Here is a 13,466-nt window from a genome sequence, read left to right on the forward strand (position 1 = left end):
TCGACCTCTATCTTATCTATTTATCGTCAATTCTTCTTGGCAATGCATTTGTTGCCGAGTTGATTTCCCGCCACGATACGCTTGAGGCACTTAAGCGTGATATGATATATTTAGGTACCAAAATTTATCTAGACGGTTGTTACGAGCTTAGTTTTAGAGGTTTTTGGATCTCAGAAAATAATAATTAATTATTATAAAGTTTTATCGAGCACACACTAATATTCAGCTACTGCGAGTTTATTATGCTACTACTACTGCGATATTATTTATGAAGCGATTCGTTTCGTGATCGAAAGCGTCATAATAAAAAACCTTTCGTAAGTTTCGAAGTAGCAAACTTACAGGGACGACTTCAACAGCTTGATACTCGTAACTCAAAACCGATCGATCATATTTAACGATTTCTTAAATATAAGAAACGAGCAAAAACTACTTAAAATGAAAATACGAAATTTACATTACATAATGCTTATAGATTTTGAGCCGAGATGGCCTAGTGGTTAGGACGCGTGAATCTTAACCGATGATTTCGGGCTTAAACCCAGGCAAACACCACTGATTTTTTTTGGTGGAATATGCTCCAAACCTTCTCCTCAAAGGGAGAGGAGGCCTTAGCCCAGCAGTTGGAAATTTACAGACTGGTAATGTGTGCTTATAGATTTTAATATCAATCATTCATTTACTTTACATGGTGGCAGAACTTTGTGAAAGCTCTTCTGGGTAGGTACCACCCACTCATCAGATATTTTACCACCAAATAATAATACTTAGTACTTTAAGCTGTGAAGGGCGAGTGAGCCTGTATACCAAAATAAGAAAATAACATCTTAGTTATCAAGGTAGGCGGCCCATTGGCGTATTTATAGTGGTCACTATTTCTAACAGCGTCAATGTGTACAGGCGATGGTAACCACTTACCATCAAGTAGTCCATTCGCCTGTCTGCCTACTTAATTTAAAACCTACCTAAATGACAAAAAATATATATATTCGTGAATGATATACTTACTCATAAAACACTCAATATTTTTTAAACCCCACCACCTCAAAAGACGTGACCTTGCCCCAGTAATTATGGGAGAATAGCTGCAAACAAAGAATCGCTTATAGTCTCATTTTGAAGAGCTCCAGGCGTAGAAAATTAAAGAGGAGTCTTGATTGCAATTTACCAAATTGTTACTATTTAACAAAGAATTAATTTTAGAGGGAGATAAAATGGTACCGGTCGATTAGAGAGCGGTACAACAGCTGTATAAGAAAAAAAAAACGTGAACAAAATTAAAGTAAATTGTTGTTGTTTAATTGTTGTTAAATTGTTAGTGACAAACTCCAATTCTAACTGAAATAAATCGTTTAAGAAAGTTTTCATCATTTTGGCGGCAAATGTAGATGAGTGACTTCTGGTGGGTGTGAGATTAAATCAAAACAAAACCTGTCATAGTTCAAAATTCCTAAAAAAACTTTTGTATAAGTACGCGATAATTATTATTATATAAGAGCGACCCAACCTATTCTTTCCTACTTATTTAATACCTCCTAAGTTACGTATGATAGTAATTCTTGTCATTGTTGCATATTTATATATTGAATTGCATATTGTTGGATGTTTATTTATTGAATATTTAATTTTCAACATTTAAAAAAGAATGTCAGAATCAGCGTTAAAGGAACGCACGTTCACAATTTAAATAAATGAATAGACATTTTTTTTTGCTAGTGATATCCTTTCAATGAATTAATTTTAAAAAGTCTAATATGTATGTATTCATTTTTTATATTCTATACATTTAACGTGAGTTTATAAAGTTCAGTTTCCAAGCGAATTTGTGCAAACCGTCACGTCGACGCCCACATAGGTGGAGTTCTCGTTGGAATCTTATAAATTTACAATTTGAATCGTGACCCGACTCCTCGCCGCAATAGAGGAAATATTTAAACTTTTAGCTGCGACATTATTACTTTTATGAGACGGCGATATCGTGGAATAGGTTTTTTTAACTTATTCCCTGTCTTATCATTTTTTATGATAACCGTTTCAGTTTGGGATTCGGTATTAAATAAAAATAATGTAATTGTCGAGATGGTCCAATGGTGAAAGTTAACCTTAAAATGAAATTGCGAAATATGCTTATAAATTTTGATATCAATCATTTCTTTTTTTACTTCGTGAAAGCCCGTATAGGTAGGTACCATCCACTCATCAGATATTCTACCACCAAACAGCAGTACCCAGTATGTTTCTGTACCAGTTTGAAGGGTGAGTGAACCAGTGTAGCTACAGGCACTAGGGACATAACAGTTTAGTTCCCAAGGTTGGTGACATTGACAAGAAATGGTTCATATTTCTTACAGCGGCATTGTCTATGGGCGTTGGTGACCATTTACCATCAAATAGCCCATTTGCTCGTCCGCCAACCTATATCATAAAAGAAAACTTTAAACTTAAACGCGTTCTTATCCAGACAAGCACCCTTGATTTTTATTAATGACTTTTATTACCGTTTATAATTTATTTCGTGCTCGAAATGTGCAAACAAAAAACAAAAACTGCTTCTTCTGTATCCACTGTCCACCAAGCAAGCATTGGAGCAGCGTAGTGGAATAAGCTTCAAACCTTCGAATTAAATGAAGAGGACGCTTAAGTCCAGCTATTTAACGACTGTTACTTCTATGTGCCAACGTTCACTGTGATCGAAATTAATTTATCAGGAACAAATGTGCCAACATAGATTTTCATATATAAGATACTATCCATATCATTTTTGGTAATCAATATAACAATTAAGAAAAAATTAAGGTAGTTTGAACGTCCGCCATAGTTTAAAAAAAAAAAAAACGAATTAAAAAAGTCGTAACTAACAAAAATATATAAATTAATTTACACACTTTTCTTATTTTATTATATAATCATGCAACAGTATATATTTAAAAATGCTGGCGTCTTTAATTTGTTGTCTCGTCGGAAAGTTTTAAAGAGGCTACAGAGAGTTGTTAATTCGATCTTCTGAAAAGTTAGTTGACTTTAAACAGTCATAATTCACTAACGCAGATTCCAGCACTTAACGACACGCTAGTCTTGTAATGATTCGCAAATATCAAATTGAATTTCGGAAATTAATATTTGGAAATAATCAGTTAATATGATAAAACGTGAAGGTCGCATTCCCTGATTTACATATGGGATATATTTGAATAGACAAAGAATAACTTTTTAATTTTTTTCCTGAGTTCATTTCGACTTTCTATGTTTGCTTTACATTCAATTTAATTCTACGTGATAATTCAGCATGCTTAAAAAAATATAATATACATTTTTTTCCTTTTTTTTTAAAAAAAAAGGATTCTAGGAGTGCTCAAGTTAATTATGTAATTACTAATATTCCTATTTACCCCTCTTTTTAACACATTTATATTAGCTTGTAAGAAAATCTTTGAATCTTAATTTGACCCACTTCCCGGTCTTCGATTAGGATGAAATTTTGCACACGTTCTGAGTTCTGATGATACATGACTAGCTAAGAAATGTCATTACAAATCCAATATGGCGGCCTCCCCAAGATGACGGACTGACTGTTTGAAATCAACCCCCGTGATATGGGTATCAAATTGAAGTGTTTGCTGTCAGGAATACGAAAAAAATAGTCACGTTACTCAAATCCAACATGGCGGACATCCAAGATGGCGTTAAAAACATTTTTAATCTATTATTTTTGCACCAACGCTCCATGTATATTTTAGTGCGTTCTAAAAGCGTGTTTTTTTTAGTTTTTTAAACTATTATTAAGCTTATCAGTCGCGTTAGAAGTGGGGACACTAGCTCAAGGGTCAGGATCGACCCTGCGATATTTTACATCGCTAGGCGGCCCGTTAACCATTGTACTATTGACGCATTTTACATTTACATTTAATTTAATAACGTTTATTTTGAATTATAACGATTTTGATAATATAATTACTATAATGAATAAATACTTTAATACGACCGATTTTTTTAATGCAGTATGTATTGTGACCGAAGATAATCGGCCATTTTTCGTCCTATACGATATTTTCGAAGTAATCTCTACTTGGGCAATATCCTGTGGGTGTAATATGACATGTACATGTTGAAATAAAAATATACCCCACTTATTCTATATACAATATATATGTTGTGGAACGAAGTTCTTTTACGCGGCTTATAGTTGAGTGAAATAACAGATATCGTCACGTAAGTAAAAAGCTTTAGCCCCCTCCCGGAGATCTTTCCCCTTTTTTCTCACCCATTTTCTCGGTCTTTTCCTTTTATATACGGCTTAATATTTAACTTTTTTTTTGTTATTGTTTTAATTCACAAAAGAAGTATTTATTTATAATACATATCAAAACAGGACATGGTTATCCTAATTCGATATTACAGCACGTTTATTAACAACACTTAAAATAAGTCTCTAATAATAATGTCATTTTGTTGCCTGTTATGTTACACATATAAACAATAAAATATCAAAAGCAACTTCGTTCGAACGGGGAGTCCCACGGCACCTTCCCTTTTTTTATTAAAAAAAGACATTACTTATAAAGCTTTCCAGGATTCATCTATTTAATCTTAAAAACTAAATGAAGTCCCAATTTGTATGTTATATTTAAATAACTATAATTAGTTAAATTAATATATTATTTGTATAGTTAATTGAAGCTTTGGCTTGTTAATTTAATTTAAAAAAAACTTACTGGCGTCATAAAAGTTACCTTGTCGATTTCAGGTCCAATAGGTCCGATACGTTTGTAAAAGGCATTTGATTCAACGAATTCCACTTCAGTCACAAATAGTATAATCATACGATGATAGCGTCCTGACTGATTTCGCTCACGACGGCTAATCTCAAGGGTGATCAATCAATCAATCAAAATATACTTTATTCAAGTAGGCTTTTACAAGCACTTTTGAATCGTCATTTAACAAACTATTTAAAATAAAGCTACCACCGGTTCGGAATGTTGATTCTACCGAGAACAACCGGCAAGAAGCTCAATAGTTACTCTTTTTTAGACCAGTCAACTACTCAGGACATATTATCGTGCACAAATATAGATGCACTATCTATTCCCTCATTCTTATAATCCGATGGTGGTAGATCTTTGTGCTAGCCCGTCTGGGTAGATACCACCCATTCATCAGATATTCTAACGCTAAACAGCAGTATCGTTGTGTTCCGGTTTAAAAATTGAGTGAGTGTAACTACAGGCACAAGGAATATAGCATCTTAGTTTCCAGGGTTGATGGCGCGACGTGAGGAATGGTTAATATTTCATATAGGACCATCGTCTATGGGCAGTAGTGACCACATAACATCAAGTGGCCTATTTGCTCTTCCGCCTACCTATATCATAAAAATAAAAAATGAGTTCAGGCCCAAAACCAATTGCTTTACGCACTTTCCGAGGCACGGGAGTGTATTGTCCAGGCTGTTGAGAATTTTTCGACAAACCTAGCAACTAGACCAACGAGACAGTCAAAGGATATTAAAAGAGTCTTATTCTATGCCTTTTACAATTAATAAGTAATTGTTCGTATGATAATGTAAAATTAGATTAGATTTAATGTATATTTCTTTTCAGTTTTTGTCCTCTGCTGGTCGCCGTACATGATCTTTGACCTCCTCCAAGTATACGGCTACGTTCCCGACACACAAGTGAATATAGCCATCGCTTCACTCATCCAGAGCCTCGCACCACTAAACTCGGCAGCGAACCCTGTTATTTACTTCATCTTTTCTAACAGGATATTTATTAGTCTCCGGTAAGTAAGATACTAAAGTTTTAAAGCCCGTCAATGTCCCTCAAGTGGACAAAGATCTCTTCTCATCTGAAGGTGACAATTTGAAGATTATTTTATAAAAATATGAGTTGTTATGAAATATCATAATAACTTTCGTTATCAATTTGCAATTCATAAATTCAGATAGTGAGGATCACTCGGGTAATTAAAGGCATATTAAAATAACATAACATTTCTGTGGAGACATAATAACGCATCAAAAAGAAGATTTATTTTATTCATACAATTAAAAATTCTCAAGACAAATTTTCAATTCTGCTTATGAGTAATTTTAATGGCACGGACAGCACGTCAATTCAAATATAACATTTATTACAAAAGAAAACATAATATCAAGTTTCATGTGACATAAAGTCATGATCATCGATTAAGATTGTCATCTAATATCCACTGAACCAAATTATATATGGTAATAATGAAATAAGTGCTAAATAAAAAGGCTGTACTAATGAAAATGCTTGCGCAGATTTCAGGCCGTCGGTTAAAATCCACGTCTTGTATCGCCATCTCGACTCTCAGTCTCCGTTCCATTCATAAATGATTTAAATATGACGAATTGGCCGTAAAAGGTTTCCTTTTCGGAAAATAAGTGGTACTAGGTTTAGCATTTCGGGGTTCCTATCAGACCGGGAGCTTTCGGTTCGCGTCTCACGATACCGCGATTAGATACAATAAAATATTATTGTCCCATTTAGATAAATTATGGTTTCGTTGTATTATTTTTTTAGTGGTTCCCTAAATTTCGTGTTAAAAGCCAAGAATGTGATCGACCGAGGAGCTTGTAATGATATGTAGCTATGATATAATAATGTATAAATAAGAAAATATTGTAAATGTGTAATTTGATATTTGTTTTTATAAATTAAACAATCTATACGAAATTGTTTACAATCCCGTATTGGAGCCGAGATGGCCCAGTGGTTAGAACGCGTGCATCTTAACCGATTATTTCGGGTTCAAACCCAGACAGGCACCACTGAATTTTTATGTGCTTAATTTGTGTTTATAATTCATCTCGTGCTCGGCGGTGAAGGAAAACATCGTGAGGAAACCTGCATGTGTCTAATTTTAACGAAATTCTACCACATGTGTATTCCGCTAACCCGTATTGGAGCAGTGCAATATGCTCCAAACCTTCTCCTCAAAGGGAGAAGAGGCCTTTAGCCCAGCAGTGGGTAATTTACAGGCTGCTAATGCTAATGCCGTATTGGAGCAGTGTGTAATAAGAGCCAAAACTTTATAATCGGAGAGGAGACCCTTGCCCAGCAGTTGGACAGTTACACTAACGAGCAAGCGGCTTCTGTTCTGTTTGTGTTTTTTCCAAATATATTTTTTTGTCCCATTTGCTGTTAAAATACTTGAACGTTGGAGTATTCGTGCAAAAAGCTTCATCAAAAGTATAACACCTCGCCTTATTGCCTCCACTGGTGTCAGGGGCCGGTTTGTTTTTTGCCCAGAGGATCGGAATTTCGATTCAACGGGAATGCTTGCGACCATTCCACGCGGTCATGATTTACACAGTAACTATTTTTAATTCATATTTGTATATACCTATTTAAGGACTTAATATTATTAATTCTTATGTAAATAAAAACTTTGTTTCATTAAAAACTTCGTTCTTTATTAAATACCAGCGGTTATTTTAAATTTTTGCTCATTGATAAATTAAATTAATATGTTTAAAAAACACATATAGACATTTAATTGTTTATTTAACGGAGATCGAGAGACCTATTGGCTTATATATGATAAAATAAACGCTGCTTTTACTTGGAATCGCTGATTTCCATAGTGTTCATTTAGATTCAATTAACACCAAACAGATGGTAATTTTATGATTATATTCAATTTAGTCCTATAACATGACGATTCACTATTGCTTATAAAGAACCTAATTGAACTTGGTAGTAGGAGCTTGCATAACAAGCTCGTCTTGGCTGACGTTGCGTTCCAGTTTAAAGAGTAAGTGAGCCAGTGTAACTAAATGCACAAGACACATCTTAGTTCCCAAGGTCTGTGTAGCATTGGTTTTTTAAGGAATGGTTAATATTTCTTACGAAACCGATGTTTATGAGCGATGGGGATCACTTACCATCCGGTGTATCATCTGTTCGAACCATATCATAAAAATATAAAAATAATATATTTTAAGTATTCCTTTTTCATTACAGTGATCAACAGTTTAGTTATAAATTAATATGCCGTTTACACTAAGCCCTATACGAAGTTTATTAATAAATGAATATCCACTATTTGTATTTAAAATTGAGCTAAATAATAAGAACTCAACTCACATTAATATTAAAGATAACAACAACTATCATCTAACGTCAATTCGGAATTCCAGTCGCTTATTTACCCAACAAATCATCCAGTACAAGACGTTAATATACACAGATTTAGACGCGGCTGGTAACCATAACACATCTGACAAAGTAAACGAAGCATTATCACGAAGTACTTTAACTTCTATTTACCGTTATGAACAGTAAAAATTATTCTAGGTTAGTACATCAATTTGAGGTATTACAATAACATTGGTAAGAAATTTTGTTGCTCAAATTGCTGTGATTATTTTTAAAAACATTTTTTTATGGTATCGGTTTGCGGACGAGCATATTGGCCACCAGATGGTGAGTGGTGATCACCGCCTATAGACATTGACGCTGTAAGTAATAATAACCATTCCTTACATTACAGCAATGCGCCACCAACCTTGGGTGCTACGTTGTTATGTCTCTTGTGCCTGTAGTTAAACTGGCTCACTCAACCTTCATACCGGAATACAACAATACTGAGTACTTTTGTTTGGCGGTAGAATATCTGATGAGTTGATGGAACCTACCCAGAGGGTCTTGCACAAAGCCCTGCCACCATGTAAACTTTAGTTTAAATTCGAGTGATTGTGGAGTTGTAAGCTGTATAAACTATTCTAGGGTAGAAAATCGATTCTATTTGAGATACCTACCATTGGTAAGTAATGTTATTGCTCAAATAGCTGTGATACATTTTAACATAATGATGTTCAAGTATGGTTTGGGTGACGTCATCGTAGGTATAAAGGAGACGCTCGGTTTTCACGCGAATGAACATGCAGTATCTAGTCAACTCCCAATCTGTGGCAATACATCTTGTAGGGTTTCTCTTAATTACAATACTTCCCCGCCTAAGCCACTCTAAAGTTTCCCCTCTGTTTGTTGATATTGAAAATGATTTACGAGTATTGCAGAGTGTTTAAATGTAAACAAAATCGCGTGGCTCTTAATTAGAATAATAACTTTTGAAGATATTGAAATAATTCCGTGGCCTTATGCTAAAAGCGGTTACATTTGATAGTATAGAATAATGAACGGTTGTTAGTCGTACAAAATAACAACGCCAATAGGCGTATATTTTTGGTATCAGTAATGCCTGTTATAGCTTCTAAGGTAAATCATTGAAAATCAGGAATAATCAGTTTTGGAAACCAACTTGGAAGCTGAATGGTACACGTATTTGAGACATGATTGCATTCATTGGTTTTTAAATGTCTTTTTATATTCTTTATTGCTGTTTTTCGATTAGATTAAGTAATGTTTACTTTCTTAAGTTTTGTCAAGTGTATATGTACTTTTTTCAATTGTAAAATATTCGTGTCCGAAATAAAATTTTTCCTATCGTTATTCTTATGTTGAGCTGATGCCGTTTAGGTAAATATCTTTTTATTACATTTTAAATGAAATTTTACTCAAAAATTGACTTTGTCCCTCAGCACCGGGCCACGGAATTATTATTATTATGACTTCTACTCAACTTGCAATAGTCAACTAAGTAAACAAGGTCTTTACAATTTCTTTTCTTTATAAAAAAAATTAAGTCTTTATTTAAATAAGATATATAACAGTAGATGTACACATATTCATTAATTATTTTATGAATACTTGATTAATACGGTTAAAATAATTATTTTTTACCCCTCGTTTTATTAAAACATTTAAATCTACAGACAATAATTATGTCCTGATTTTGATATTTCCGATTTCGTATTCTTACCGAAGAAATAGTCCCAAACTATCTCAACCGTACATGTCGTAAAACCTGACTGAGACATTGTTAATACCGTACGCACTTATCGTCTCAACAACTAGTATGGTGGCGGAAACGAACCCACCAGGCAAAGCATTCCCAAGGGGGATTTGCGTCAAGCACGTAGGCCGTAAAAGTCAGCCAAATTATCTGTCTGGCAGCGTTATAAAACTCACTTCGTCGACCCCAAATAAATGAGTTAGGGGCAAGCGAGAGATGATGAATTCGAATCCGATGAACAACGTCGTATGCTTAAATCTGTTTTACTAAACAAAAATGCAATTAATATTATCAATATACAAAACTGTACGTACTCAATGTACATTGCAATATTTTAAAACAAAGAGTATTAAACTTAATAAAATTGAATGATTATTTTTTATTATTTAAATTCGCAATGTACTTACTTGATCTTAAGTACTCGCTGTCATTATATGACGCTGTTGATGTCTTTGCACCACTTACTAAAGGAAATAGAATTTTAAGCCTTGTCTGTATTTACTAATGTAACAGATAAGGCTAAAAAATTAATATAACAGACAAGGCTTAAAATTATATAATAATATATGAACCAATGTTCATCTAAAGTTCAAACCAGAATATAGCAATTCAAAGTATTGCCCTTTAGGGATAGAATAATCAATCAAATAAGAATAATAAATTGATACAAAAACAAGCTTCCACTTTTTTTACGTAATAATTTAGATGACGTTGTAATTATTAACGTACATTCAGCTATATATTTACTAATTTTATTTTATACAGCAACATTCCTCCGTACAAGTGGCTCTGGTGCTGGATGAAGACCGGCGACGGTTCTGCGGTGAACGAGTCGAGAGCCCACACCGAACTGCTTACGTCATCACACCGACGCACCAGACATGAACTAACGATCAGAGTAAGTAACGGTTTCATTAAAATTAGTTCGGTATTTCAGCTGAATATTATTATAATTGAACCAATACAATTATAACATACTACCTTTACTTACAACTTTACCCGCGCGAAATATAAAGATCTACCTTTAGCTCACAAGCCGTTACATCCAATTTTACTCCCTTGAGAGATGAATTTAAAAAGTAGCCTTTGTCCTTTTCCAGGACTTAAACTATGTCCATACAAAATGTCATCTAAATTGGTACAGCGGCTTAAGCGCAAAGAGGTAACGTATAGATCATAACGCTATATAACTAAGGGTATATACTAAGGGTCTGATTTTCTCATTGAATACTGTAATTTATATTTTGTATGATATAATAATTATTATAATTTAAGGAGTTAGTTATTTACTTTTATGTTACATAGTTCTTTGGCAATTATATGTATATATTTAATTGCATTAATTGTTATTAATATTTTATTAAAAACGCAAAACGCTTGGTTTTCCGAGGATAAGTGATATAATTTTTTTACTGGCAATTTTAAGAGCTACAAATTTACTAACCACTTTTTTCCGTTATTATGACCGAAATAATCACGAGATAATCGCGAAAAACTGTTTGTTGTTGTTTCGCGACCTTTGAACCTGGATAACTTTCTTAGCGGCATATGGATCAAAAGGGACTTTGGAGATGTTGTTTAGAACCACAAAAGGAAGGTTCATCCAGTTTTCCCCAACTTTTTCCGAAGTTCGGTCTATATTTTGTCTTTAATCTCTGGACTATATATAAAAAATTGAAAATACAAGGGAATTTAATTTTACATTAAATTAAATAACCATTATTATTACGTAATCAATCGTAACAATAATACTCTTTTATGTTAAAATAAAAAAAAAATCTCATCCTTTAAACAAAAATCCAATGTCTGGCCAACAATACATTCCTTATTCAAAATAAGCTTCTTCCGACCGTAATGGTATTTCCTACAGACTATATCTTTGGTAAAATGCCAAAATGAGACACGAAATTACAAACCTAAATGAATATTTACAACAAACCAAATTTTATATCAATGTTTTTATCATTATAATGTTAGCACAAATAATAATGCCCCAAGTAACCCTTTATGAAATTACTTCGAAAGTCTCGTAACTTCAAGTTACTAACTTAATCTATACAAGCAATAATGTTGTTATTGTATTATTTACGAACGGTAAATATTTTTTTAATACAGTTATGTTATGTAAATTTTTAATATTGTTTATTTATTTCGACTACCGATACATTTTATAAATTAATGATTTTTTTTTTTATATTTGGAATGTACTCATAAGTATTCGCTGCCATTATATGACGTTGTTGATGTCTTTGCACCATTTACTAAAGGAAATAGAATTTTAAGCCTTGCCTGTATTTACAGTAGCTAATCTAACGTTAAAACCAGAACATAGCAATAAATAATGTGAAAATGCTTATTCGACGATACATAACACTGTACGCGCTGCCCGGCTCGTACACATATTGATAATAATTATTTATAAAGTTTTCCTGGCGTAAATTGTATGATTCGTAGTTGTTGTGAATATCAATACTAGTATTGTACATGCGAAACTCTGCCTGTTCAAGCTTAAACTGCTAAAACGGTTAAGAAAAAATGTGTCATGGAGATAGTTTGAATTCCGTGGAAGGACATGAGCTATGTTTTTTAATTCACACCTCGAAGATGTAAAATGGTGGGTGACAGTTTGTGTGATACAGGTAAAGATTTTCAAAGTGATAAAACCTTTAAAAGGCTATTTTCTCGGCAAGAACCTCTTGTGTTGCTTCTCTTTTAGGAATTACCTTTAATTAATTTAAGAAGTTGATACTACCTCGCTGTACTACTGCCAGACGATATAAGTGACTTAAATTCATTCGATATTTTAGCTTTCCTCACGATATTTTATTAGTTACCAGTGTGGAGTTATGAATTTTTTTATTTTTTTTAAATATACGTTTTACATTAATTTATTACAAAAGAATTTTCAAGGCGAAAAAGATTTATAATTACATACATTATATAATATATAAGGTTTGGAGCATATTCCGCCACGCTGCTCCAATGCGGGTTGGTGGAATACAAATGTGGCAGAACTTTGAATTCGTCACGATGTTTTCCTTCACCGCCGAGCACGAGATGAATTATAAGCACAAATTAAGCACATGAAAATTCAATGGTGCCACCCTGGATTTGAACTCGAAATCATCGGTTAAGATGCACGCGTTCTAACCACTGGGCCATCTCGGCTCTAAAATTACATTAAGAATTATGTGTGAAATTATACGTTAATGTATAAATGACGAAGATATATATAAAAGGTTTTATAAAGCGTATTTTTTTTTCAAATCTTTTCATTATTATTCAAAAAATCAATATTACAATTGAAATGTTCGACTATAATCAACTTCGATATTCCATTGTACCCTCTTTAGAACTCTTTATCAAAATAGGGGACGTTCGGTACTTGTCACAGAGAGGATCCCTTAACGTCACTGACAGACATGCTAAAACACTAAGAGGGTATTGAAATTTGTTGTATAGCGCGATGTCAGGCCATTTAGGTTAACAAAATTAATGTCTCTTTATCTAAATGTTTTGCTGTAAATGCGAGCTAAAATATTCAATTAAGCATATTTTATTTGCGCTCTTAAAAAGTGTTT

At 33.3% G+C, this 13,466-nt stretch overlaps 1 protein-coding gene across 1 annotated transcript in view; it reads left to right on the top strand.

Annotated features, from left to right (window-relative positions):
• LOC125064297 (cardioacceleratory peptide receptor-like) overlaps positions 1–13,466 on the top strand; it is a 47,951-nt gene that overhangs the window by 32,834 nt on the left and 1,651 nt on the right. The window contains exons 8-9 of the mRNA XM_047671261.1: positions 5,601–5,781; positions 10,651–10,783. Coding sequence (XP_047527217.1) covers positions 5,601–5,781; positions 10,651–10,783 — 314 coding nt within the window. The remainder of the gene's footprint in view (positions 1–5,600; positions 5,782–10,650; positions 10,784–13,466) is intronic.

The sequence above is a fragment of the Vanessa atalanta genome, chromosome 5 (genome assembly GCF_905147765.1).
Source record: "Vanessa atalanta chromosome 5, ilVanAtal1.2, whole genome shotgun sequence".
Classification (NCBI taxonomy): Eukaryota; Metazoa; Arthropoda; class Insecta; order Lepidoptera; family Nymphalidae; genus Vanessa; species Vanessa atalanta.